A 26,165-nucleotide genomic window follows, 5' to 3' on the forward strand; every position below is an offset into this window, starting at 1 on the left:
ACTTTTCAAGCAAAGTGATTACAAGCATATTTTGCTGGAGGAAAGTTAAGGAAAGCTTTGTGGGACTTGCTGTCTCCTCGGTCAGGCTGCCAACCTCCAGGTGGTACCTGGAGATCTCCCACTATTGCAATTCATCCCCATACAATCACTATCAGTTCCCCTGGAGAAAACACCCGCTTTGTAGGGTGGACGCTATGGCATTATACCCTGCAGAGACCCCTCCCCTCCCCAAAGCCCATACATCATGGCTTATGCCGTGTCCTGTAAGCCGCTCTGAGCCTGCCTTGGCGGGGAGGGCGGGGTATAAATAAAAATTTATTATTTATTATTATTATTAAAGTTGCTTTCTTTCCACCTCTTCCTCCATCCTCCTCCCCATCTGTTTGCTTTCTTGGCAGCTTTCCTTCCTTGCGGCTCTCAAACATCTGACATTTATTCCACGTGACTCTTACATTAAGCAAGTTTGGCCACCCTTGTCATAGAACCATAGTTGGAAGGGACCCCCAGAGTCATCTGGTCCAAACCCTTGCACAATGCAAGAACTTCACAAATACCTTCTCCAAGATCTTGCTTGCAGTGGCTAGGTTTGACATCCGCTGGCTCATAGTACTGCCAACAGTCTTGGAGGAAAATGTCCTGTCCCTTAATGTGCAGACATGAGCAGTTGAAGCTTTTCAGGGCATGGAGGCAAATAACACCACCAGGTCAATAATATCCTTTTAAAGGGCCAGGATCTCTCCCCCCCCCTCCAGGCCTGTTGGCAACCTTTACAAGAGAGTAGAATCTCCAGAAAGTAGAGTGACCACAGTTTGAATTTATTGAGCGCTTGTACAATGCCCAGTGGAGTTATATCATTTAACTTTTCAAGCAAGGTGATTCTAAGCGTATTTTGCTGAAGGGAAGTTAAGGAAAGCTTTATGGGACTTGCTGTCTCCTCGGTCAGGCTGCCAACCTCCAGGTGGTACCTGGAGATCTCCCACTATTGCAATTGATCCCCCTACAATCACTATCAGTTCCCCTGGAGAAAACACCCGCTTTGTAGGATGGACGCTATGGCATTATACCCTGCAGAGACCCCTCCCGTCCCCAAAGCCCACCCTCCCGGTTGCTGATCCCCAGTTGAGGGCAGGGGATCCCTCAGTTTGGAAGCCCTTCCCCCGCTTCAGGGTCATCAGAAAGCGAGGAGGGGTTGAACATCTGCTGGGCTGTCCATTATACTCTCTGGAGAGTGGTCCCCATAGGGTATAATAGAGAATTGCTCTTTGAGTATCTGGGGCTCAGGGGGGGGGGAGCTGTTTTTTGAAGCAGAGGCACCAAATTTTCAGCATAGCATCTAGCATCTCTCCCCAAAACAGCTCTTCAAATTTCAAAAGGATAGGACCAGGGGGTCAAATTCTATACGTCCGCAAAGAAGGTGCCCCCATCCTCCATTATTTCCAATGAAGGGAAGGCATTTAAAAGGCCCTTCAGAGTTCAATTATGCTTGTAACAACCTTGCTCCTGGTTCCACCCCCAAAGCCTCCTGACTCTACCCCTAAAGTCGCCAGATATTCCCTGAGTTGAACCTGGCAACTCCTACCCCAAGTTCCACCCCCAAAATCTCCAGGTATTTCCTAACCCAGAGCAAGCGACTTTACTCCTAGGCAGGGCTTTTTTTGAGCAGGAACACATAGGAATGTAGTTTCGGCTGGCTTGGTGTCACGGATTGTGGCCTAATATGCACATGAATTCCTCCTAGGCCTTTTCTACAAAAGGTAGTCCCCTGTGCAAGCACCAGTCATTTTCGACTCTGGGGTGATGTTGCTTTCACAACATTTTCACAGCAGACTTTTTACAGGGTGGTTTGCCATTGCCTTCCCCAGACATCTACACTTTCTCCCCCAGCAAGCTGGGTACTCATTTTACCGACCTCGGAAGGATGGAAGGCTGAGTCAACCTCAAGCCGGCTACCTGAACCAGCTTCCACTGGGATCGAACTCAGGTCGTGAGCAGAGGACTCCGACTACAGTATTGCAGCTTTACCACTCTGCGCCATGGGACTCTTTTTCTACAAAAAGCTCTGTGCAAAACAATGGTGCCATCAGGGGGTGTGGCCTAATATGCAAATGTTCCTGCTGGGCTTTTTCTACGAAAAAAAGCCCTGCTCCTAGGTATGTATGGAATTGCAGCCGCAGAGCCTTTCAAGGTTTAGCAAGGCAGGCAAAATAAAACGGGCGATGCAAACCCATTTAAGATTGCAACCAGACAGACATATGTATCGCATTTCCTTTATGGTTCTCACGGCCTTAGAATATCTTTTGCATCTCCTGTTTACAATTTGTTTACTATCCCAGAATGTCCCAAGCTTGTGGTTGATTTGGCATAAAACAGAAATAACCGATTTTCATTATTTGGAGGGCTGGGTGGAAGCCCCACCCTAGAAACACACAGCCGGTCCATCTCCCAAGGAACCCTGGCTTCAGTTCTTCCCCCAATGTTCATTTTCTGGGGCATTTCATGCAGAGATTCACGTTGATTTGGCATAAAACAGAAATAACCGATTTTCATTATTTGGAGGGCTGGGTGGAAGCCCCACCCTAGAAACACACAGCCGGTCCATCTCCCAAGGAACCCTGGCTTCAGTTCTTCCCCCAATGTTCATTTTCTGGGGCATTTCATGCAGAGATTCACGTTCTGGAGGCAGCCTAATAATCAGGAAGCAAAATAAGTTCTCCATGTACCAGCGAGACTCTCTTTTGTCTTTCAGAGGCGAAACAGATGACAAACAGCCCTTGGTTTTATATGCTACAGAAGCCTGAATGGTGTTAAAGCCTTCCTCGTTAAAATGTTTGGCAGAGGTGGACGACCGCCATCTGGTGGCTAATTTGAAACAGGCACACTTCTGCTTAAACCAGTGGCACCTTTTAAGACCAACAAAAGTTTTATTCAAGTTGAGCTTTGTTCTATTGCTTCAGATCACGGGAGGCCAAATTTGCTCACTATAAGAGCCACATAGAATAAAACATATCTGAGAGCCGCAGGATATGAACATCAGATGTTTGAGAGCCACAAGACAGGAAGGAAGGAAGGCAAGCAAATACATGGGGAGGGGGAGGAGAGGTGGAAAGAAAGCAACTTTAACTTTAAATGCACTGGTTGGCTTGGCTTGGAGAAGTGATTGAAAGAGAGAAATGCCTTTTCCAAGCGAAGTGGGGGCTTCGAGAGCCCCACAATCTGTGTGAAAGAGCCATATATGGCTCCCAAGCCACAGTTTGCCCACCCCTGCTTCAGACCAACACAGCTGCCCACCCGGAATAGGAATGGTTTGGAGACTGCAAACTGAGCTCCTAGGGAAGAGTAAAGTGTCTTCCCTGAATAACTTAGCAGTGGTTTTGCTGATGGCATTGGAAGATTGCTTTAAATACCATTCAATGTCTGAATGGAAGAAAAACACACTGGAGGAAGAATTTAGGATGGCCAACCTCCAAGGGCAGGGGTGCCAAACATGCTGCCTGGGGGCCAAATCAGGCCCCTAGAGGGCTCCTTTCAGCCCCCTGAGCAACCGGCTGTCATCTGCTTCCTTCTCCCTCTCTCTTGCTTCCTTCTGCATCACAGCTTGCTTTGCAAGGCTTGCTCACTCACACGAGCTACATAGCAAAACCTCTGTTTTTCTCAGTTGGCTGAGGCTCCTCCCTTGGGGAGGAAGGGGAAAGGCAGAGCTTGTTCTTCCAGGCTCTCAATTGCACAACAGAGCTGCTGAGCCAAGTCTTCTATTGGCTGAGGCTCCTCCCCCTCCTGGTCCCATGGGGAAGGAAAGAGCCAGAGCTTCCTTTGCCCAGTTCTCTGGCTCCCATGGGAGAGATACAAAGAAAGTTCCTTTAAAACCAACAAGCGCTAACGTTTTAAGGCTGTTTTTTAAAATATATATATCTTTCATTGTGTTTGTGTCCTTTTAAAAGTTTATATCTCTGCTACCTAATCTTAAATTGGTACACACATGGCCTGGCCCAACATGACCCGGCCCAACCTGACATGGCCCAGCCCAACAAGGTCTCATTTATGTCAGATCCTGCCCTCATAATAAATGATTTTGACACACCTGCCCAGGATTTGGACTGATCACCAGACTGCAAAAGTAAATCCCGCTGCAGGAAATAGCTGCTTTGAAAAACAAACTCCGTGCATTACACCCCATTGAGGTTCTTCTGCTCCACAACTCTTCCCCTCCGCAGCCCCAAATCTCCAGGAATTTCTCTCCTTGGAGCTGGCAACCCTAGGAAGAGCTCATGTCCACTCTGGTGCAGGAAGTCCATATGGATGAAGGGAATTCCCTCCCCCCCATTTTTTTTGAGAGGCAAGAACTGCAATAATCAGGCAGCGCACAAAACTCCTGAATCATCCAAGACGCTGCCTGCTTCATGAAAAACAATCAGGGATGCCAGCCTCCAGGTGGGACCTGGGGTTCTCCTGGAATTACAGCTCATCTCCAGACGACAGAAATCAGTTCTCCTGGAGAAAATGGCTGTTTTGGAAGGTGGAGTCTAGGGCAGGTGGAGTCTAGGGCAAACTCATTTGTGATGAGGGCCAGATCAGACATAACTGAGACCTTGAGGGGCCGGGCCACGTCAGGTTGGGCCAAGCCATGTCGGGCCAGGCCACGTGTGTACCTATTTAAGATTAGGTAGCAGAGATAGAAATTTTATAAAGAACACAGACAAACACGAATATATATTTTTTAAAAACTTAAAACATGCTTAAAACATTAACACTCATTGGCTTTAAAGGTGCTTTCTTTCTATTTCTCCCATGGGATCCAGGGAACTGGGCAAAGAAAGCTCTGGCTCTTTCTTTCCTTCCCCAGGGGACTGGGAGGGGAGGAGCCTCAGACAATAGAAGGAAAAGAGGCTTGGCTCAGTAGCTCTTCTGTGCGATTGAGAGAGCCTGGCAAAGCAAGCTATTCCTCCCCCCCTTCCTCCCCAAGGGAGGAGCCTCAGCCAATGGAGAAAATAGAGGTTTTGCTCTGTAGCTCCTGTGCAATTGAGCAAGCCTTGCAAAGCAAGCTGTGATGCAGAAGGAAGCTAGAGAGAGGCAGAAGGAAGCAGATGGCAGCCATTTGCTCGGGGGCCTGATAGGAGCCCTCCAGGGACCTGATTTGGCCCCCGAACTGAATGTTTGACACCCCTGGTCCACGGCATCGTACCTCAGTGAGGTTTCTGTCCTCCGCAGGCTCCATCTCCAAATTCCCAGGAGTTTCTCAACATGGATTGGGCAAACCTACCCTCCCCCATCTCATGACTGGTGGCCAGGTGAGACTTGGCAACCATTGTTCCCTCTGAGCCGAGTTAGTGTGAGCTAGCTCACAGTTTTGTAGCCTCCAGCTCACACATTTTTTATGCTAGCTCAGGAAAAACGGCCCCAGAGCAAACTAATTGATGCAGTAGCTCAGCACTTTCCTGCCAGTAGCTCACAAAGTAGAATTTTTGCTCACAAGACTCCACAGCTTAGAGGGAATATGGCCGACAATCGTAGTTCACCACCATGTAAAATTACTGGCCAGCCCAGTAAAGGAATGTTCCGAGCCTCTGTGCCTCAGTGTTTATTTTTATTATTATTTATTCACCTTGATTTATCACCCACCTTATTTCTCTGAGACTTAAGGCAGATTGCCTAGTCCCGTCAAATACAGTCATCAAGATGAGACATCCAATAAAACAGTGAATGCAGCGGGGTTTTGATTGCAGAAATTTGACTACAGACAGAACGCTAAGAGAAAACATCAGCATTTACATAATAGGCTATTTACATAATAGATGATTTATATAAGGATTTACATGATAGGGGTATACTTAGAGCAACAGACAGAACATACTTGTACAATCTCACCTTGCGGAATAGCTTGCCTGAGGAGGCCAGAGAGCCGGCTCCCGTTCTTCCGGCTTTCTTCAAAGGAGGCAAAACTGAATTATTCAAGAGAGCTTTTCTGCACAGGCAATAGACTTGCACTGTACGAAATGATTCACAAAGTTACCTAGAAAAATTATTGGGGGCTGCGGTTTACTCTTCTGTTTATAGCTTCTTGAAACTAGGATCCTACTAGGGAATTTTGCATCTTTTAATGTGTCCTGTTCAGGGCCGGCTCACCCACGAGGCAAACCAGGCAACCGCCTAGGGCGCCAGGAACGGGGGTGCTGAATTGGGCTCCCCCTGCCCAAGACAATTGCCTGTTTGTCTCCCCCCTCCTGTCACCACCACCACCTAGGGACGGATCTAGGGGAGGCGGCAGAAGGGGGTGCTTGCCCCAGGTGCTGACAGTGGGGTGGGGGCACCAAATTGGGTATGGAGTCCATTGTATTCTATGGGACCATAAGATAGAATGGCCCATAAGGGCGTGCCATTTTTAAATTTTGCCGCCCCTCAAAAAACATGTAGATCCAGTCCTGCCACCACCGCCCATCCCATCCCATCCCCTCCCTTCCCTTCCCCAGCATAGTGCCACACTCTGCCCGCCCCCCACCCGTGTGAGCAAAGGAGCGATGAGGCTCGGGCCTACCTGCTTCACAAGGGCCCGGGCTTCTTATGTTTGAAGAGTGCACTTGTTCCGGAAGTGAGGGGGGAGAAGCCTCCTCCATTGCGGTCTTCAAACAACTTAGAAGAAGCCTCCTGGAGGCCATAAAGGCCCTGCGGGATTTTTCTACTTTCCGCAGGGCCTGTAAGACCGAACTGTTCCAACAGCCCTTTGATATCTAGCCGGGAGAGGACTGCCACCCCCCAGCTACTATGTGATCACCATCAGAAAGAAAGAACTCGCTTATATTGCAGTGGTACAGCACCATGTAATGGTTTTAAATTGTAACTATGTTTTATTAGTTTTTAACTTGTAATTATGAATGTTGTTAGCAGCCCTGAGTCTGCTTGCGGAGAGGGCGGGATAGAAATTTAAGGTAAATTAAAAATAAAAATAAATAAAACACCACAGCCCTGTTACCTGTGGCAAAAAGCCCCCCATGAAGAATAAAGGTCCTTAAGCCCAGAGGTTAGGTTTGCACATCCTGGGCACCCCAAGAAGTGCTTGAGAATATACAAACCTATGACGTCGCCTTATACTGAATCAGACCCTTGGGTCCATCAAGATCAGTATTGTCTGCTCAGACCGGCAACAGCTCTTCAGGGTCTCAGGCAGAGGTCTTTCACATCATAACTGGAGATGCTGGGGACTGAACCTGGGACCTTCTGTGTACCAAGCAGATGCTCTTCCACTGAGCCAAAGCCCCTCCCAAGCATCCTGGTTGTTACTAATCTGGTCTATGAGAACTGGGTACACCAAGGGTGTCAAACATGTGGCCTGGGGGCCAAATGAGGCCCCCAGAGGGCTCTTATCAGGCCCCTGAGCAACTGGCTTTTGTCTGCTTCCTTCTCCCTCTCCCTCGCTTCCTTCTGCATCTCAACTTCCTTTGCAAGGCTTGCTCAGTCACACAGGAGCTACAGAGCAAAACCTCTATTTTCTCCATTGGTTGAGGCTCTGGAGAGGGAGGGGAAAAGCTTCCTTTGCCCAGTTCCCTGGATCCCATGGGAGAAATACAAAGAAAGCACTTTTAAGACCAATAACTGCTAATGTTTTAAGTTAAAAAAAATCTTTAGTTGTGTTTGTCTGTGTCCTTTTAAAAGTTTATATCACTGCTACATAATCTTAAATAGGCACACACATGGCCCAGCCCAACACAGCCCAGCCTGGCCCAATAAGTTCTCATTTATGTCAGATCCAGCCCTCATAACAAATGATTTCGACACCCCTGGGCTACGTGGTTGTCAGAGGGCCTTTTCAATGGCAGCCCCACAATCATGGAACAACCTCAAAAGAACATCAGAAGAGCCCTGCTGGATCAGACCAGTGGTCCATCTAGTCCAGCATCCTGCCTCACACAGTGGCCAACCAGTTCCTCTGGAGAGCCAACGACAGGACATAGAGGCTGAAGCCTTCCCCTGATGTTGCCTCCTGGCTCTGGGATTCAGAGGCTTAGTGCCTCTGAATGTGGAAGGTCCCTGCCTTTGATAGACTTATCCTTCATGAACCTATCTAATCCCCTTTTAAAGTTGTTTATTCCTGTGGCCATCGCTACATCCTCTGGCTGTGATCCCCCATGAATCGCCTAGACTAAATCTAATATGTGAGCATCGTATAGCATTTGATTTCTCTTGTCAACCCAGTGCAGGAACTTATTTTCAAGTTTTGGAGAAACTCCTGCCATATTCCCACTGCTACCACATGGTGTCGTACCTGCTCAGATACAGTGCTCATTAACCATGCAACCCATGCAACCCGTGCAACGTTACTCCAGTCTACCCATTAATTACAGTGGGCTTAGGCAGAAGTAACTGGGCATGAGATTGCACTATAAGGCGCTAATGGACAGCCTAGCACAGGGGTAGGGAATGTTGGCTCTCCAGATGTTTTTTGCCTACAACTCCCATCAGCCCCAGCCAGCATGGCCAATGGCTGGGGCTGATGGGAGTTGTAGGCAAAAAAACATCTGGAAAGCCAACGTTCCCTACCCCTGGCCTAGCATCTCTTTTGAGCCCAGACTGAATCAAAGGCCAGACACACCTGCATGAACTCACATGATGCTTCCTTATACCTATGGTTCATCAAGGTCAGTATTGTCTACTCAGTCTGGCTGCGACTCTCCAGGGTCTCAACTATTATTACTATTACTATTGTTATTATTAGGGGAGGGACGGTGGCTCAGTGGTAGAGCATCTGCTTAGTAAGCAGAAGGTCCCAGGTTTAATCTCCAGCATCTCCAACTAAAAAGGGTCCAGGCAAGTAGGCGTGAAAAGCCTCAGCTGGAGACCCTGCAGAGCCACTGCCAGTCCGAGTAGACAATACTGACTTTGGTGGACCGAGGGTCTGATTCAGTATAAGGCAGCTTCATAGGTTCATATATATGTTCATATTCCAATAATTATTCAAGCAGAGGGAGTTCACATCCTTTAACTGGAGATCCTTTGACTGAAGAGGCCAGGGATTGCATTCGGGACCTTCTTCATGCCAAGCAGATGCTCTTCCACTGAGCCATGGCCTAGGGTTGCTGGGTCTGTGTTGGAAAATACCTGGAGACTTTGGGGGTGGATCCACTTTACTCTTCACACTAATATTCAATTATACTCCCATTTATTCCATCCATTACTGCTATCTTTTCCTGGGGACTGGCAACCCTACTTCTGACTTACGGCGACCCTGTGTGTGAATGACTTCCAAAATTTCCTATCATTGACAGCCTTGCTGAGGTCTTGCAAACTGAATCCTTTCTCGGGTCGTTCTCTTCTTCTGCTGTCTTCAACAGCTCATAATACTAAATGGATTACATCTTCCTCCTCTCCCTTGCTTTATTTTTCACCTTTCAAGGTTTTCTACCAACTTTTTTCACTCAGCCTGCATTCCACATGATATCATGATGGAAATAACCAGGGCTTTTTGTTTGTTTGTTTTAGCAGGAACGCACAGGAATGCAGTTCCAGCTGGCTTGGCACTAGGGGGTGTGGCCTAATATGCAAATGAGTTCCTGCTGGACCTTTTTATACAAAAAAAGCCCTGGAAATAATAACTCTTGGAAATGTGTGAACCTCTGACATTTCACACCGCGCTTGGAGACAGCAATGTTCCATAAGGCGTGATGGATGGGCATATTCGCAAAATACATCTGTGGTTTGTTGTAACATGCTAAACGCCATGATAAGGCATGGTACAGAAACAAAATTATGCACAAGGGTTTCTGTTTTTCCCCTTTGGACAATGCACAAAGAGCCCATTGAAGGAAGCGCTCTCTTCACATCACTGGAACCAAAAAGCCCAGCCAGCTTTTTTTTAAAAAGCTGCCTATTAATACCAGTAAGAAGAATATCCAACAAGAAGAATAGGTATTAAACTGAGAATATATAGACACGATAATTGCCTTGGTGGGTCAGACCAGGATCTATTTGGTACAGCATTCTGATTCCAGCAGGAAACTAGATGCCCTTGCTAAACTCACAAACACGACATGACAACCTCGCTTTGTTTCTTCCCCAGCATCTGGCATTCAGAGGTACACTGTTTTTAAACATGGAAGCTCTTGTTATTATCATGGCCAGGCCTTATTTTGGGCAGGAGCTCACACAAGCAGAGCTCCAGAACCTCAAATTTTTATTGTGCTTTTTCTTTCTTACACTCCACTCCCACATACTCGCTTATGGGCTCCCTTGTCCAACCCCCCCCCCCTGTGAGAATTTTGCAGGACTCTTAAGATTTGACAAACTTTCTGATATTTTCACCCACAGAAAGTGGGGAAATAACCCAAACATATCAAGCAGACAGATGGGAATCTTCATCATGCCACCGCGACCACATAGGAGAGAGTCATTTTAAAAGTGGGAGTAAGGTTTTATGATGACAATTACAATTCAAGCAACATTTTAAGGGAGATGCTGAGCTGATATATTTTAGAACACCTTCTGGTGATGCCAGGGGTGTGTACCATATGCAAATCAGTTATTCAAATGAGTTGTGCTAATGAGCTTCGACACCTCTTTTTCTATGAAACAACCTGATCATGGCCAATAGCTGTTGATATCCCTGCTATATTAGTGCAATCTCCCTTTCTTTGAAAAAAAAAATCATCTAGATTAGTGATTATTGCCACGACGAATTCTAATTCAGGATTTCTGCTACGCAGGAGTTTGAAGAAAACTTCTCAGAGTGAATTAAGATTATTCAAACAGGAACTCCTTTGTTATTCACTGCAGAATGGAACACATTTTACTTAAGGGAAGCATTTTTCATCTCGTCATCTGCTTTGAGAAACGGCATGGGATGTGTGGTGATTGTGTTTGCAAAATGCTGTGCTAATAAATTGTTTAATGTCTTGTGGAGGAAACGGGTTAGGGATGCCAACTTCCTGGTGCGACCTGGGGAGCCCATGGAATTACAGCTCATCTCCAGACTGCAGAGATCAATTCTCCTGGGAGGGGGGGGAGAAGCACACTTTGGAGGGTGGACTCTATGGTACTATACTCCACTGAGGTCCCTGCCTTCCCTAGGCTCCATCCCCAAATCCCCAGGAGTTGCCCAGCCAGGATCTGGCAACCCTATCCCCATTCCCCACAGATGGATAGGGGAGATCTGTCAACCCTAGAACCGGTTAGCTGTGAAAAGCATATCCAGTGCTGATTGGTGAACACCAGGGTTTTTTTTGTAGCAGGAACTCCTTTGCATATTAGGCCACACACCCCTGATGTAACCAATCCTCCAAGAGCTTAGAGGGTTCTTCTTATAGGGCCTCCTGTAAGCTCCAGGAGGATTGGCTAAATCAGGGGTGTGCGGCCTAATATGCAAAGGAGTTCCTGCTACAAAAAAAGCCCTGGGACACTGATTAGAAGCCACAAACATTCTCTGGGAGACGTCAATGCACATGTTATCCTGATTTCCTGTGACAAATGAGCGCTTTTGGTTGTAGTACATATGTAAATTGATACCAGGTTTTCACATCAATTTTCTGCTGAAGTATTTATTTAAATCCTTTTCTTAAATATATAAGTAGGAGGGCAGTTCCGAGCAGTGTGATGCCCTTTTAAGCCCACTGAAGTCCTTAAGCTTAGAAGGGTGTAACTTCGTTGAGGATGACGCTGTGTGTGTAGCTTTTCATATTACCAGAATAGACAATGACCTGGAATGACTTCAAGAATGGGCTGCGTATAAAAAGACACAACCTCAAGGCGTCTTGGACCCATGCCATTTCTCTCCAAAAGGGAGCACTGCCTTTGAAACTTGCTGCCACTAAACACGCCTAGAGGTGTACTTTGGCATCTACAAAACATTCTTTTAAAACGTATTTTAGTCTGGCTGCTAGATTTGCAAAGACCTGTCATTGACTACATTTTTTTCACTGTCCCCAAGACACCCTTCCCTAGTTGTTTCTTTACCCAACATCAATGATATGACTTCAGGGCTGGATGCTGGCCTACGTGCCCCTATGCTTTTAGAGGCTCTGGGCTGGTTTGCTTCCCTCTGCCTCTCCCCTGCAGCTTTGCCAAAGGGGCTTTTGAGAAGGTGCCTGCAGGAGATATTAGGAGATAATTTTTGAGGGGGGCACTGAGATTTTGACTGCCTAGGTGAAGGGTTGCCAATCCCCAGGTGGGGGCAGGGGATCCCCTGGTTTGGAGGCCCTCCCTCCGCTTCAGGGTCATCAGAAAGCGGGGGGGGGGGGAGGAAAATGTCTGCTGGGCAGTCCATTATTCCCTAAGGAAACCGATTCCAATAGGGTATAATGAAGAATCTGCATGTATCTGGGGCTTCAGGGGAGCTGTTCTTTGAGATAGAAGCACCAAATTTTCAGCATAGCATCCAGTGCCTCTCCCCAAAATACACACCAAGTTTCAAAAGGATTGGATCACGGGATCCAATTCTATGAGCAACAAAAGAAGGTGCCCCTATCCTTCATGATTTCCAATGCAGGGAAGGCATTTAAAAGGTGTGCGGTCCCTTTAAATGTGATGGCCCGAACTCCCTTTGGAGTTCAATTATGCTTGTCACAACCTTGCACCTGGTTCCAGCCCCAAAGTCTCCTGGCTCCACCCCCAAACTCTGGCTCCACCCCAAAGTCTCCTGGCTCCACCCCCAAAGTCCCCGGATATTTCTTTAATTGGACTTGGCAACCCTAACTGGGCTGATGTTCCTGACGGATCATTAAAAAGCTTAAGGGCTGGATGAAAAAAACCCATAGGGTTGCTGCCAGCTCAGAGACAGAGTTGGGAAACTCCTGGAGATTGGGGGATGGGGGGTACCTGGAGAATGTGGGGCTTGGCTCAGCGGTAGAGTATCTCCTTGGCATGCAGAAGGTCCCCAGTTCAATCTCTGGTATCTCTACTTAAAAGACCCGGCAGTGAGCGATAAGAAAGACCTCTGCCAGAGACCCTGGGGAGCCGCTGCCAGTCTGAGTAGACAATACTGACCTTGATGGACCAAGGGTCTGATTGAGATAAGGCAGTTCTGCATGTGTTTCATATAATGCCATAGATTCTACCCTCCAAAGCTGCCATTTGCTCCAGGGCTACTGAATTCTGCAATCTGGAGATCACACAGGGCTTTTTTTGAGCAGGAATGCTCAGGAACGTAGTTCTGGTGCTTGGTGTCAGGGGGTGTGGCCTAAGATGCAAGTGAGTTCCTGCTGGACTTTTTAATTGGAGATGCCAGGGATTGAACCTGGGACCTTCTGCTTACCGAGCAGATGCTCTACCACTGAGCCACCGTCCCTCCCCAAGAAACACAAGTCTCTTTGTCAGATTCAAGAAACACAGTTCTCTTCATCAGACGTACCTGATGAAGAGAACGGTGTATCTTGAAAGCTTATGCTACAATAAAATTTGTTAGTCTTAAACAGGGATGGCCAAACTGCACCTCTCCAGCTCTCCTTCCCTTCTCACTCCCCCATATATTTGCTTTCTTTCCATCTTTCTTGCAATTTTTCCTCTCACCCTCCCTCCCTTGAGGCTCTCAAACATCTGACGTTCATGTTTTGTGGCTTTCAAACATCTGACGTTTATTCTATGTGGCTCTTACGTTAAGCAAGTTTGGCCATTCCTGGTCTTAAAGGTGCTACTGGACTCTTTACTATTTTGCAGCGACAGACGAACATGGCTAACTCCTCCGGATCTCTCTTCCTTCGCACAAGATCCCAAGCAGGCTGAAGGACGAAGCTCATTTCCTTTCTGTTTCCTCAGCCGGGGCGCATGTGAGGGAATTCTAGCACTGCGACCAAAAAAGGTTAAATTCCTCTGCAGCTCTTTGCTTGCTCAAGGGCGGTATTTGACATTTAGCTGAATTTACATGACTCGCAAACAGTGGCACGCCAGCCGAAAATGCGAGCTTAAACCAGAACTGAAAAGCTCTCCCTTGCGAGGCTGCTCTTGCACTTTGCCAACTACTTCTTTCCTCTTGGATGCTCATTTTGCCATGACCCCCTTTCCCCTTTCGCTACATGTGTTCCTCCCCTCCAGACCTTTCTGATTCAAATCCCCACATGTTCCTCCTTCAGAAATAAATCTGCATGCCAAAATGCTGGCATGGGGCAGGGAATGGAGCCGGGGGGGGGGGGGGGGGCTTACTGGGCAAGTAAAGGCCATTTCAGAAACTTAACAACAGGGGTCGTTTTATAGAAAAATAGGTGGTGGAGCTCATCCAGGGGTTGTTATGCAGCTGCACCTACTATTCAATGGACAAGGTGGGGAGGAGGAGGCGGAACTCTCAGAAAGGTTCCTGCTGAACTCAAGGCCTCCTTAACACACATCGTTTTGAAAAGTCACTGTTCCCATGAAAACATTTTAATGAAAGAAAAGATTTATCTCTATACCAAATCAAATGTTTGGACGAGTCATCCATTACATTCCCCATTACTGTGTATGGCTGTGAAGGTTGGGCAATGAGGAAACTTGGCCGGAAGAAAGTAGATTCACTTAAAATGTGGCGTAGGAAGAGAGATGCACAGATACTGTGGGCTGCCAAAAAGACAAATCTATGGTGGGTTCTAGATCAGGGGTGGCCAAATTTGCTTAATGTAACTTAAGAGCCATACAGAATCAACGTCAGATGTTTGAGAGCTGCAAGTCATGAATGGCAGATGTTTGAGGAAGGCAGGAAGGAAGGAAGGCAGGAAGGAAGGCAAATAAATGGGGAGGGAGTGAGGGATGGAAAGAAAGCAACTTTAAATACATTCTCCAAGCCGCTGACCAACAGGGCGGTGAGGACCTCAAGAGCCACATGCGGCTCCCGAGCCACAGTTTGGCCACCCTTGTTCTAGAACAAATCAAGTTTAAACTCTCCACTAAACCGAGGCTATCGTATTATGGTAACATTATGAGAAGATTCCCTGGAAGAAACAGTTGAAAGCAGTAGAAAAACAGGAAGACCCAACATGGGAGGGACTGACTCAATCATGGAAGCCATTGCCCTCAGTTTGCCAGACCTGTGCAAGACTGTTCACAGTAGGACGTTTCGGAAGTCAATAATTCATGGACATCACTTAACACACATAAGTGATTTCTGTAAGAAAAAAAATTCAAATTCTAAAAAATGCATATTAGATAGAAATGGGAGGGTTAATCAGGATCACTTATTAGGGACAGAGGGACAAAATCCTCACCAGGGGACATCATGCGCTCTCTCCTGTCTCCAGGTATTGCCTTCCTTTGATTCCATTTCCTCCCACTTTGTCTCGTTTTCTTCCGTAAGAGGGTCCATCTACTTCTAGACAAATGCTGGGCCATCTGGAGGCCTCTGGGGGAAAAAGGGGGAAGGAGAAGAAGAAGAAAAAGATCTTATCTTCCTCCCCCATAAAAGACACCCTGTGAGGTAGGTGGGGCTGAGAGAGCTCTCCCAGAAGCTGCCCTTTCAAGGACAACTCTGCGAGAGCTATGGCTGACCCAAGGCCATTCCAGCAGCTGCAAATGGAGACGTGGGGAATCAAACCTGGTTTTCCCAGATAAGAGTCTGCATACTTAACCACTACACCAAACCAGCGGAGCATGAAGGCAATGTTTGTCTCCTGCTGTTCATTCCCAACACCTGTTGTTCAGAGGGGTACTGTGACTGAACAGGGAGGTTCTATGCACCTATCCTCAGTAGTAAGCCATAGTGCCAAATGTTCCTTCTCTAAATGTACACTTCTTTCTCCATTACTCCATTTTCCTTCATCTCCTTTACCCCCACATCAGCAGAATCTACACTCCTCAAAGGATTGCGACTCTGGGTAGGGAAATTCTTAAAGATTTGAGGGAGATGCATGGAGAGGGTAGTGTTTACAGTGAGTTATAATTCCATAGAGTGCGCCCTCCAGAGTGGCCCTTTTCTCTAGGGGAACTAATCTCTGTAGCCCGGAGATCAGTTGTAATTTGGTGAGATCTCCATCTCCACCTCCCCCCAGAGACTGGTAATTCTAACTTCTCATCCTGTATTGCCGTAACTTTGCTCAAACACACCTGCTACCTATTCCAGCAATGGCCTCTTCTACAGTGCTTCTTTCTCATGCCCTGGATTGTTTCTCATTGCCTGTGAGTGGTTTAGGCTTGCCAATCCCCAGGTCCCAGCAGGGGTTCTTCCGCTTTCCCAGGCTCCTTCCCGCCCTCAGTCAGCTGGCCGGCAGGGGGAAGCCCCGCCCCCCGAGGACCATGTGCCTTTCCACCTCTGGAGGCTTCAGTCTCCGATTGAAAGGCTTCCTCTTGGGATGGTGTGTCTGTGTTACTTGGAAGAAGTTGGCAGCAACTCGTGAGTAGAGAGGCCAATCCCTCGCTTCAGGGTCGCCAGAAACGAGGTGGGGGGGGAGGGAAACAGTTCCGGATGGCTTGGTGTCATGGGCAATGTTCCCTCTAAGCTGTGGAGTCTTGTGAGCAAAAATTCTACTTTGTGAGCTACTGGCATTAAAGTTGTAAGCTACTGTATAAATTAGTTTGCTCTAGGGTCATTTTTCCTGAGCTGAGACAAAAATATGTGAGCTGGAGGCTAAAAAATTGTGAGCTAGCTCACACTAACTCAGCTTAGAGGGAACACTGGTCAGGGGTGTGTTGCCTAATATGCAAATGAGTTCCTGCTGAGCTTTTTCTACAAAAAGCCCTGGCTAATGATAACACCAATGCATTTGGGGATCTGTACAAATTTGGGTTGCCAGGTCTGGGTTGGAAAATATCTGACGACTTTGGGGACGGATCTGGGAGGCGGTGGGATTTGGGGAGGGGAGGGGCCTCAGCATGGGACAATGCCACAGATCCCACCCTTCCAAGCAGCCATTTTCTCCAGGGTCTGCCAGCTGGAGATCAGTTGTAAAAGTGGGAGATCTCCAGGCCCCACCTGGAGGCTGGCAACCCTAGTTCAAATACATCTTTCTACTCCATGCAGTTTCCAGGGTTGCTCTATGACACTGAAAACAGATGAGATCTAAGTTTTCGCTTGTTTACTTGAAGCAATGAGGGCACAACCGGTTCTCTAATTGCATGGGGCAGCAGCTATGTGTTTGTGGGTTTTAATGAATGATTATATTTTACGATTGGTGTGAGCTATCAAAAGAGCGAGAGCCTTGTAGTCAGAAAGCAAGATTCCAATCTAAACATAAAACACAGCATGGTAGAGGTTAAAGTGTCATCAGATCTGGGAAATCCAGGTTCAAATCCCCACTTGTGCTGCGGAAGCTTGCAGGGTGACCTGGGCCAGTCACACTCTCTCAGCCTAACCTACCTCACAGGGCTGTTGTGAAGAGGAAATGGAAGAGAATGGTATTGCTTTACTCTGCTCTGGTAAGACCTCACCTGGAGTCTTGTGTTCAGTTTGTGGCACCACATTTTAAGAAGGATATAGACAAGCTGGAGCAGGTCCAGAGGAGGGCGACAAAGATGGTGACGGGTCTGGAGACCAAGTCCTATAAAGAAAAGTTGAAGGAGTTGGGCATGTTTAGCCTGGAGAGGAGGCAGCTGAGAGGTGATATGATAGCCATCTTCAATACTTGAAGGGCTTCATATAGAGGATAATGTGGAACTGCTTTCTGAGGCCCCAGAAGGTAGGACCAGAACCAGCAAGTTGAAATTAAATCAAAAGAGTTTCTGGCTCAGCATTAGGAAGAACTTCCTGACTGTTAGAGCTGTTCCTCGGGAGGTGGTGGGCTCTCTTTCCTTGGAGGTTTTCAAACAGAGGCTAGATGGCCATATGACAGCAATGAGAATCTTGTGAATTTAGGGGGAGGTATTTGTGAGTTTCCTGCATTGTGCAGGCGGTTGGACTAGATGATCCTGGAGGTCCCTTCCAATTCTATGATTCTAATGATGTAAGCAGTGTTGGGTCCCCATTGGAGTGAAAGATGGGAGATAAAACATTCATAGGTTGCAATCCTAAGTCTACTTAACCAGAGTCAGCTCTATTAAGCTCAGTGGGATGGAACATTAGTGAAGTGAGAAATGCATTCTGCACGTCTTCAGAGGCAATCTTCATTGCTACTTTTATGCATGCTGGAGGGTTGTGGCACTGGCAGTAGATTTAAATTGTATTTTATTATTTTTTGGGACTTACCTCGGGGATTTCTCTGTATTGAAACACAGGGGTGAAATCCATTCTGTCAGTTAATGAGCAGTTGTTGAAGACTTGGTTTGTTTGTCCTAAGCACTGTGTTCCAGTCCCTGCTCATCCATGAAGCTCACAGGTTGGGTTTGTCACTACCTCAGAGCCCACCTTATAGGGTCGTTGTGAAAATGAAAGTGAGGCAGGGAACTTTATTAAGGCTGCCCTGAGCTGCTTCACAAGAAGAGGCAAAAACAGGACAGTAAGTTTTGAGAAATCCTTGTTCCTAATTGCATGTCAGCAGGGAGCAGCTATAATTGTTGCGTTTGTTTGTAATGAATGTCACAGATAGAAGCCATGACATGATAGAGGTTTACAAGATTATGCATGGGATGGAGAAAGTAGAGAAAGAAGTACTTTTCTCCCTTTCGCACAATACAAGAACTCATGGGCATTCGATGAAATTGTTGAGCAGTCAGGTTAAAACGGATAAAAGGAAGTACTTCTTCACCCAAAGGGTGATTAACATGTGGAATTCACTGCCAAAGAAGATGGTGGCAGCTATAAGCATAGCCAGCTTTAAGAGGGGATTGGATAAAAATATGGAACAGAGGTCCATCGGTGGCTATTAGCCACAGTATATATATATGTATATATGTGCGTGTGTGTATGTATGTATATGAGTGTGTATATATATACGTATGTATGTACACACACACATATATTGGCCACTGTGTGACACAGAGTGTTGGACTGGATGGGCCATTGTCCTGATCCAACATGGCTTCTCTTATGTTCTTAAGCCAATCAATGTATTTAATAGGAAAGCATCCGGAGCCCCAGACAGTGTCAGAAATCATTGTCAGGGGAATTTGTTCAGGTTAGACACCTGAAATATGACCATGAGGTGAAGATTTTGAAACACAAGAACTTTTTGTTCAAATTCCCTGCTACCAACTGTCACCAGAAAAGAGGCTCCCTTTCCTCCTATCTGGACCAAGACTTCACTGAAATCATATTTAATTTGATATTTGTATTACTATCACAATTTTATGCTGTTCTTTTTTCACGGAGTATGCAGCAACCCCACGAGGTAGCTTATACTGAGAGCAATTGACCCCACAGCACCCAGTCAGCAGCATGCCCGAGTGGAGATTCAAACTCAGATCTCTCTATTCTGGCATTCTAACCACTAAAGTGCTTGCTTTTGTTGGGGGTGAAGAGTTATTTGTCTCCATTGCTGCCCAGTTACAAAAGTTTCATCAAGATTGATTTGTTCAACAGAGACTTTCTGACAAACATATACATGGAGGACAATTTTGTGTTGCCAACATCCAGGTGAGGCCTGGAGACCTTCCGGAATTACAATTGATCTCCAGACTACAGAGGTCAGTTCTCCTGGAGAAAATGGCTGCGTTGGAGGGTGGATTCTATGGCGCGTTAGAACCTTCTGAGGTATCTTGCCTCCCCAAATCCTGCCTTTCCCAGGCTTCATCCCTCAAAATCTCCATGCATTTCCCCACTCAGAGCTGGCAGAAAATAATTCCAGAGGGGAATTATCTGATGCAGTACCTGCACAAGTGGTCTCTAGTTTATACAAGAACTTTTGTTTAAAGTAGATTCAGGTGGGTACGTGTGTTGGTCTGAAGCAATGCAACAAAGTTGGAGTCCAGTGGCACCTTTAAGACCAATAAAGTTTAATTCTGGGTACAAGCTTTCATATGCAAGCTTATATCAAGAATAAAACTTTGCTGGTCTTAAAGGTACCACCAGACGCAAACCTTTGTTATTTTTTTTTAAATGTTCATCTAGCCAGAGGACTTCTGTTTATCGTTAAATTCCAGAGGGGGTAGAGCCATATACATCTTCAGCAGTTAAAAAGAGTCTTCGTTATATTATATGACCCCTTAGTGACACATTTATTATGACGTTTTTTGAGTCACAGCCCACTTCAGCAGATGCATGAAGCGTTAGCTCCTCTCTCTCTAGAAATCTCTGGATGTCCTGCGCCCAAGTCCCTCTGTGTAATTTCTTGAAACAATTTGTTCAGTAAACTGCCTTTTTAAAGTCCTGTTCCTGCTTACTACTGCCTGTCTCTCCCTCTCCTCTTATCAAGTTGGGTTTATAAATACGGCACACGGAACCAAAGCCTACTAGTTAAAGTGCCAGACTTGGCTACGGCAGACCCTGTTTTGAATTCCTGTTCTACCATGGAAAGTGGATGGGTGACCTGATGGGCCACATACTCTGCCCACCTCACAGGGGGGTTGTGAAGATAAAACTGTGGCAGAATATAAGCTGCTTCAGGGAGAAATGCGCGGGAGGAGGGGAGGATGCAGATTATTTAGTTTAGTTTATTTTCGATTTATATCCCGCCCTTCCCACCGAAGTGGCTCATTTATTATTTATTTAATAAATAAATAATATTTATTTATATTAACATAGATTCAGGTTGATAGCAATGTCATTAGTCTGAAGAAGGGGTGACCAAACTGTGGCTCAGGAGCCACATGTGGCTCTTTCACACGTATTGTGTGGCTCTTGAAAGCCACACTGTCCCATTGGCCAGCTTGGAGAAGACATTTGTCTCTTCAAGTAAGTTCTTCAAGCCAAGTCAGTTGGCAGCTTGGAGAATGCATTTAAAGTTGCTTTATTTCCACCTCTCCTCCTCCTATTTGCTTTTCTCCCTCCCTGTCTTGCGGCTCTGAAACATTTAACATTCATGCCCTGCGGCTCTCAGACATCTGACATTTATTCTATGTGGTTCTGACATTAAGCAAGTTTGGCCACCCCTGGTCTGAAGCAATAGAACAAAGTTTGAGTCCAGTGGCACCTTTAACACTAACCACCTTTAATTCTCAGTATAAACGTCTTCTGAAGTGTATAAAAAAGGGTCTTAAAGGTGCCCCACTGCACTCAAATTTTGTTTTCGGTATTGTGATTTTGTGGTGAGGCACTCTGCACGCGCTCAAGAGCCCCCTCAGCTGAGGTAACAAGGAATCGTTCCCCTGCACTCAGCCAACATTTTCTCCGCTCCACCGCCCCCCCCCCCCGTGGAATCTTCCAGCTGCCGTTGGAAACAAGTAGAAGGCGCTCCAGCTTCAAAGTAAAACCTAACCCTGAGGCACAACTGCGCTGTTTTGCATAACGGCCGCCCAGAAGGCGTCTTGTGCCCGCCCCCCTCCCGGCCGTTACGAAACCCATTGGATGGCGATGACATCCATCCTTCTCCTCCACGCTCGTCTCCTCTGGAAGTTTCTGGCCGGGACTGGGCGAAGAGGCGGGGCCGTGAACGAAGCTCGCGGAGGCGATTGGACGGCGGGTCTGACAGCGGCGACGCGATTGGCCTGGCGCGTTCTGGCAGGTGCCAGAAGCAGGCGCGCCCGCGACTATAAAAGCTGCCCCGCCGCGAAGGCAACTCGTGAGCGACTCGCCCAGCGGAGAAGCGCGAGAGAGGCCGTTTGACAAGCGCGGCTTTCCCTCCGATCGCGTAGCAGTAGCCAGCAACCATGTCGGGCAAAGCGCCTGCCATCGGCATCGACCTGGGCACCACGTACTCCTGCGTGGGGGTCTTCCAGCACGGCAAAGTGGAGATCATCGCCAACGACCAAGGCAACCGCACCACCCCCAGCTACGTGGCTTTCACTGACACGGAGCGCCTCATCGGCGACGCGGCCAAGAACCAGGTGGCAATGAACCCCAACAACACCATCTTCGACGCCAAGCGCCTCATCGGCCGCAAATTCGACGACCCCACCGTCCAGTCTGACATGAAGCATTGGCCTTTCCGTGTGATCAGTGAGGGGGGCAAGCCCAAGGTCCAGGTGGAGTACAAGGCCGAGACCAAGAGCTTCTTCCCCGAGGAGATCTCCTCCATGGTCCTGACCAAGATGAAGGAGATCGCCGAGGCCTACCTGGGCCGCAAGGTGCAGAGCGCCGTCATCACCGTCCCGGCCTACTTCAACGACTCCCAGCGCCAGGCCACCAAGGACGCAGGCACCATCACCGGCCTCAACGTCCTGCGCATCATCAATGAGCCCACGGCGGCTGCCATCGCCTACGGCTTGGATAAGAAGGGCAGCGGGGCTGGGGAGAAGAACGTCCTCATCTTCGACCTGGGCGGCGGCACCTTCGACGTCTCCATCCTGACCATCGAGGATGGCATCTTCGAGGTGAAGTCCACGGCTGGGGACACCCACCTGGGTGGCGAGGACTTCGACAACCGGATGGTGAGCCACTTTGTGGAGGAGTTCAAGCGCAAGCACAAGAGAGACATTGCCGGCAACAAGCGGGCCGTCCGGCGGCTCCGCACGGCCTGCGAGAGGGCCAAGCGCACCCTCAGCTCCTCCACCCAGGCCTCCATCGAGATCGATTCGTTGTTTGATGGCATCGACTTCTACACTTCCATCACTCGGGCCCGCTTTGAGGAGCTCAACGCTGACCTCTTCCGGGGCACCCTTGAGCCCGTGGAGAAGGCCTTGCGGGATGCCAAGCTGGACAAAGGGCAGATCAACGAGATTGTGTTGGTGGGAGGTTCCACTCGGATCCCCAAGATCCAGAAGCTGCTGCAGGACTTTTTTAACGGTAAAGAGCTCAACAAGAGCATCAATCCTGACGAAGCCGTGGCCTATGGTGCCGCTGTGCAGGCTGCTATCCTGATAGGCGACAAGTCTGAGAACGTGCAAGACCTCCTGCTGCTGGATGTGGCGCCCCTCTCTCTGGGCATCGAGACGGCTGGAGGGGTGATGACGGCTTTGATCAAGCGCAACACCACCATCCCCACTAAACAGACGCAGACCTTCACCACCTATTCAGACAACCAGAGCAGCGTGCTGGTGCAGGTGTATGAGGGCGAGAGGGCCATGACCAAAGACAACAACCTGCTAGGCAAGTTTGACCTGACGGGGATCCCACCAGCTCCCCGTGGCGTGCCCCAAATCGAGGTCACGTTTGACATCGACGCCAATGGCATCCTCAACGTCACGGCCGTGGACAAGAGTACCGGTAAAGAGAACAAGATTACCATCACCAACGACAAGGGCCGCCTCAGCAAAGATGACATCGACCGCATGGTGCAGGAAGCGGAGCAGTACAAGGCCGAAGATGAGGCCAACCGGGAACGGGTGGTGTCCAAGAATGCCCTCGAGTCCTACGTGTACAACGTCAAGCAGACGATGGAAGACGAGAAACTGAAAGGCAAGATCGGCGACCAGGACAAGCAGAGGGTCCTGGAGAAGTGCCAAGAGGTGATCAGCTGGCTGGATCGTAACCAGATGGCCGAAAAGGAGGAGTTTGAGCACAAGCAAAAAGAACTGGAGAAGCTCTGCAACCCCATCATGACCAAATTGTACCAGGGAGCCGGAGCAGCTGGGGCCCCGGGAGGTGGGCCCACCATTGAAGAAGTGGACTAGATGTCTTTGGACTGGACTATGGGAGCAATTTCAACCTGCTCCTCTGCTGCCTCTATTCATTCAGTGCCATTACTGGAGGGGTTTTCCTGTGGGAGGGTGTGGGAGCAGGTCCTAATTTGCTCTCTGCTGTACCTGGGAATGCACAGTGAGCTTTAAGTTGGTTGCCGGCGAGCGTTTGTTTTGAGTTCCCTGTGCTTTTCGGTGGATTTCTGTTTCTTCTGTTCACTGTTTCAGATGTGCACTTGAGAATTTTTGATTGAAAGAAAAAAAAAAAGAGAAACATTTCAAGAGAGCGCATGGAAAAATGTTATATGCATACAAAAAAAAATCTTTTAAAAATGTTGGAAACTCTTAGTCTGGTTATTTTAAAATTTTGGTAATAAAAGTTACTTGAAACTAAGGAAAGCTCTTTTATTTTTAGAAAGATATGGTTAACGGGGGTGGGGGCTGAGTAGAGATTATGGGTTTGGTGATGTTGAAAGATGGGAAAATTGGGGTCAAGTGTTTGAGCTTTGGCTGCAGAATAATTGTCAGCGTCTATTAAAACTAATGGCATGTTGGCCTTTTCATAGGCAAAGCACACCTGTGTTTATAATCCAGTTTAATAAGGTTATTATTACCAACAGGAGGGCTTCCTGAACAGGGAAAGTGGGGTTGTGGGATTGAAATGTTGGCCTTTTCATAGTCAAAACACCTGTGTTTATAATCCAGTTTAATAAGGTGTACCTATTACCAATGGGAGGCTTCCTGAACAGGGAAAGTCGGGTTGTGGGATTGAAGATTTTCATAGGCAAAGCACCAGTTTGGTGTAGTGGTTAAGTGCGCGGACTCTTATCTGGGAGAACCAGGTTTGATTCCCCACTCCTCCACTTGCACCTGCTAGCATGGCCTTGGGTCAGCCATAGCTCTGGCAGAGGTTGTCCTTGAAAGGCAGTTGCTGTGAGAGCCCTCTCCAGCCCCACCCACCTCACAGGGTGTCTGCTGTGGGGGAGGAAGGTAAAGGAGATTGTGAGCCGCTCTGAGACTTTTCGGAGTGGAGGGCGGGATATAAATCCAATATCTTCTTCTAAATCTAGTTGAATAAGGCGTACCTATTACCAACAGGAAGCCTCCTGAAAAGGGAAAGTGGGGTTGTGAGATTGAATTTTTCCTCTGAAGTTCTTTTTTTTCCTGAGCCACTGTGTAACAGGTGTTAAATCAATAGGTAAAGTTGGTATTCTGTGGGGAAGTTTGCTTGAAAATGGCCTGTTTTGCAAATTGAATAAAGGTGGCGGAACTGTCTTCCCCAGCAGCATTCAACCAGGATTGGACACTTTCCCCACAAGGTTTTTTAAAAAAGCAAATTACTAGTCTTGAAAGCAATTAGGACTAGGAGAGGTTTTTTTCCCAATTTTAAAATGGTCATCGCCCTCCTGAGCTGCAATTAGCTTGGCTGTGGGTGGGGCGGAGACAGACAGATACAGCATTGTGGAAAGGAGGACAGAGAGAAGCAGACTTCCCAACTGGCCTGGAGAAAAATGTACTGTCTCTTTAATAAAGGCTTAATGGTATGGTTACCTGTGTGCAATGAAAAGCTTCAGCTGCCCGTTTTCCCTCATGAAGCCTATATTAAAGGGGTGGGATGCTAGACTCTAGGTCTGGTGGCAATTCTGAAAACTGTAGAAGTGGATCACAAAAGATCTGGTTCTCACTCTGGGCCAGCATGGGTTTTTAAAGGGTTACCTACAAAAAAAGAAAAAGGCTGGGGATCGAATCATAGAGTTGGAAGGGGACCTCCAGGGTCATCTAGTCCAACCCCCTGCACAACGCAGGAAACTCACAAATACCTCCCCCTAAATTCATAGGATCTGTATTGCTGTCAGACGGCCATTTAGCCTCTGTTTTAAAACCTCCAAAGGAGAGCCCACCACCTCCTGAGGAAGCCTGTTCCACTGAGGAACCGCTGTCAGGAAGTTCTTCCTAATGTCGAGCTGGAAACTCTTCCGATTACAATTTATTTTGATTTTCCTTTTAGTTTTATCAGAGTCCTGCTTGAAGCCGCTAGTTTTGCCAGTTGCATCCAGCGGACCTGGACAAAAGATGCCCTGTCCGACAGAGGCTTCATGTGTGGAAATGGGTAACTTGAGTCTTTTCATGGCATGGCGGTAAAGAAGCACCCTGTTGAGTATAAGAGAAACATCCTGCTAAAAAGAAAAGAAAAGACTATTTGTTCCCCCAAGTCTGTTGACAACCTTAGGAGGAAAGGACGTGCTCGTAAGCAGCTCATTTGAAGCATGAGGCTGGCCCTAAATGGTAGCTGTCTCTCATTGTAGGGCAAGGTAGCCCAACAATGGCAAACAGGATTTCAGCCAGTGGCCTCCCTTTGTAATTAGATCGGCTGTGTAATTAAACCAGTTCTATACGCTGACGCCGGCATAAAAGCACTTTGGGAAAGCCGGGCGAATGTCAGCATACCGGTTTTTGATATCTTCATCTGGCCATGCAAATAGAGTCTGATCAACATAAGCAAACCCTGACATTATCAGGCAAGAAAAATGCCTTTTAGAGTGATTTTAATTACGAGGGAGATAACTTCGGGGCAATGCTGACATATGCACACCCAGAATTCTTGCAAAATAATAAGTTTCTGAAAATGAAGTGCTGTGTGCATCAAGGCGTTCCAGTTCTTGCCTACGTTTATGGCTGGAGCCCTTTGGCATGTTTGGAGG

General features: G+C 47.5%; 1 protein-coding gene across 1 annotated transcript; it reads left to right on the forward strand.

Moving 5' to 3' along the window:
• The first annotated feature begins 21,471 nt into the window (after window positions 1-21,471).
• Window positions 21,472-23,857, forward strand: HSPA2 (heat shock protein family A (Hsp70) member 2). Its single transcript, XM_060261441.1, has one exon. It carries the CDS (start codon window positions 21,556-21,558, stop codon window positions 23,455-23,457), a length of 1,902 nt encoding a protein of 633 aa, XP_060117424.1. The 5' UTR covers window positions 21,472-21,555; the 3' UTR covers window positions 23,458-23,857.
• The last annotated feature ends 2,308 nt before the right edge of the window (window positions 23,858-26,165 follow it).

This window comes from Heteronotia binoei, chromosome 21 (assembly GCF_032191835.1).
Source record: "Heteronotia binoei isolate CCM8104 ecotype False Entrance Well chromosome 21, APGP_CSIRO_Hbin_v1, whole genome shotgun sequence".
Classification (NCBI taxonomy): domain Eukaryota; kingdom Metazoa; phylum Chordata; class Lepidosauria; order Squamata; family Gekkonidae; genus Heteronotia; species Heteronotia binoei.

What these genes read in the sequence shown, in the direction of transcription:
- HSPA2 (XM_060261441.1), top strand. Translation starts at nt 21,556, where the DNA reads ATGTCGGGCAAAGCGCCTGCCATCGGCATCGACCTGGGCACCACGTAC.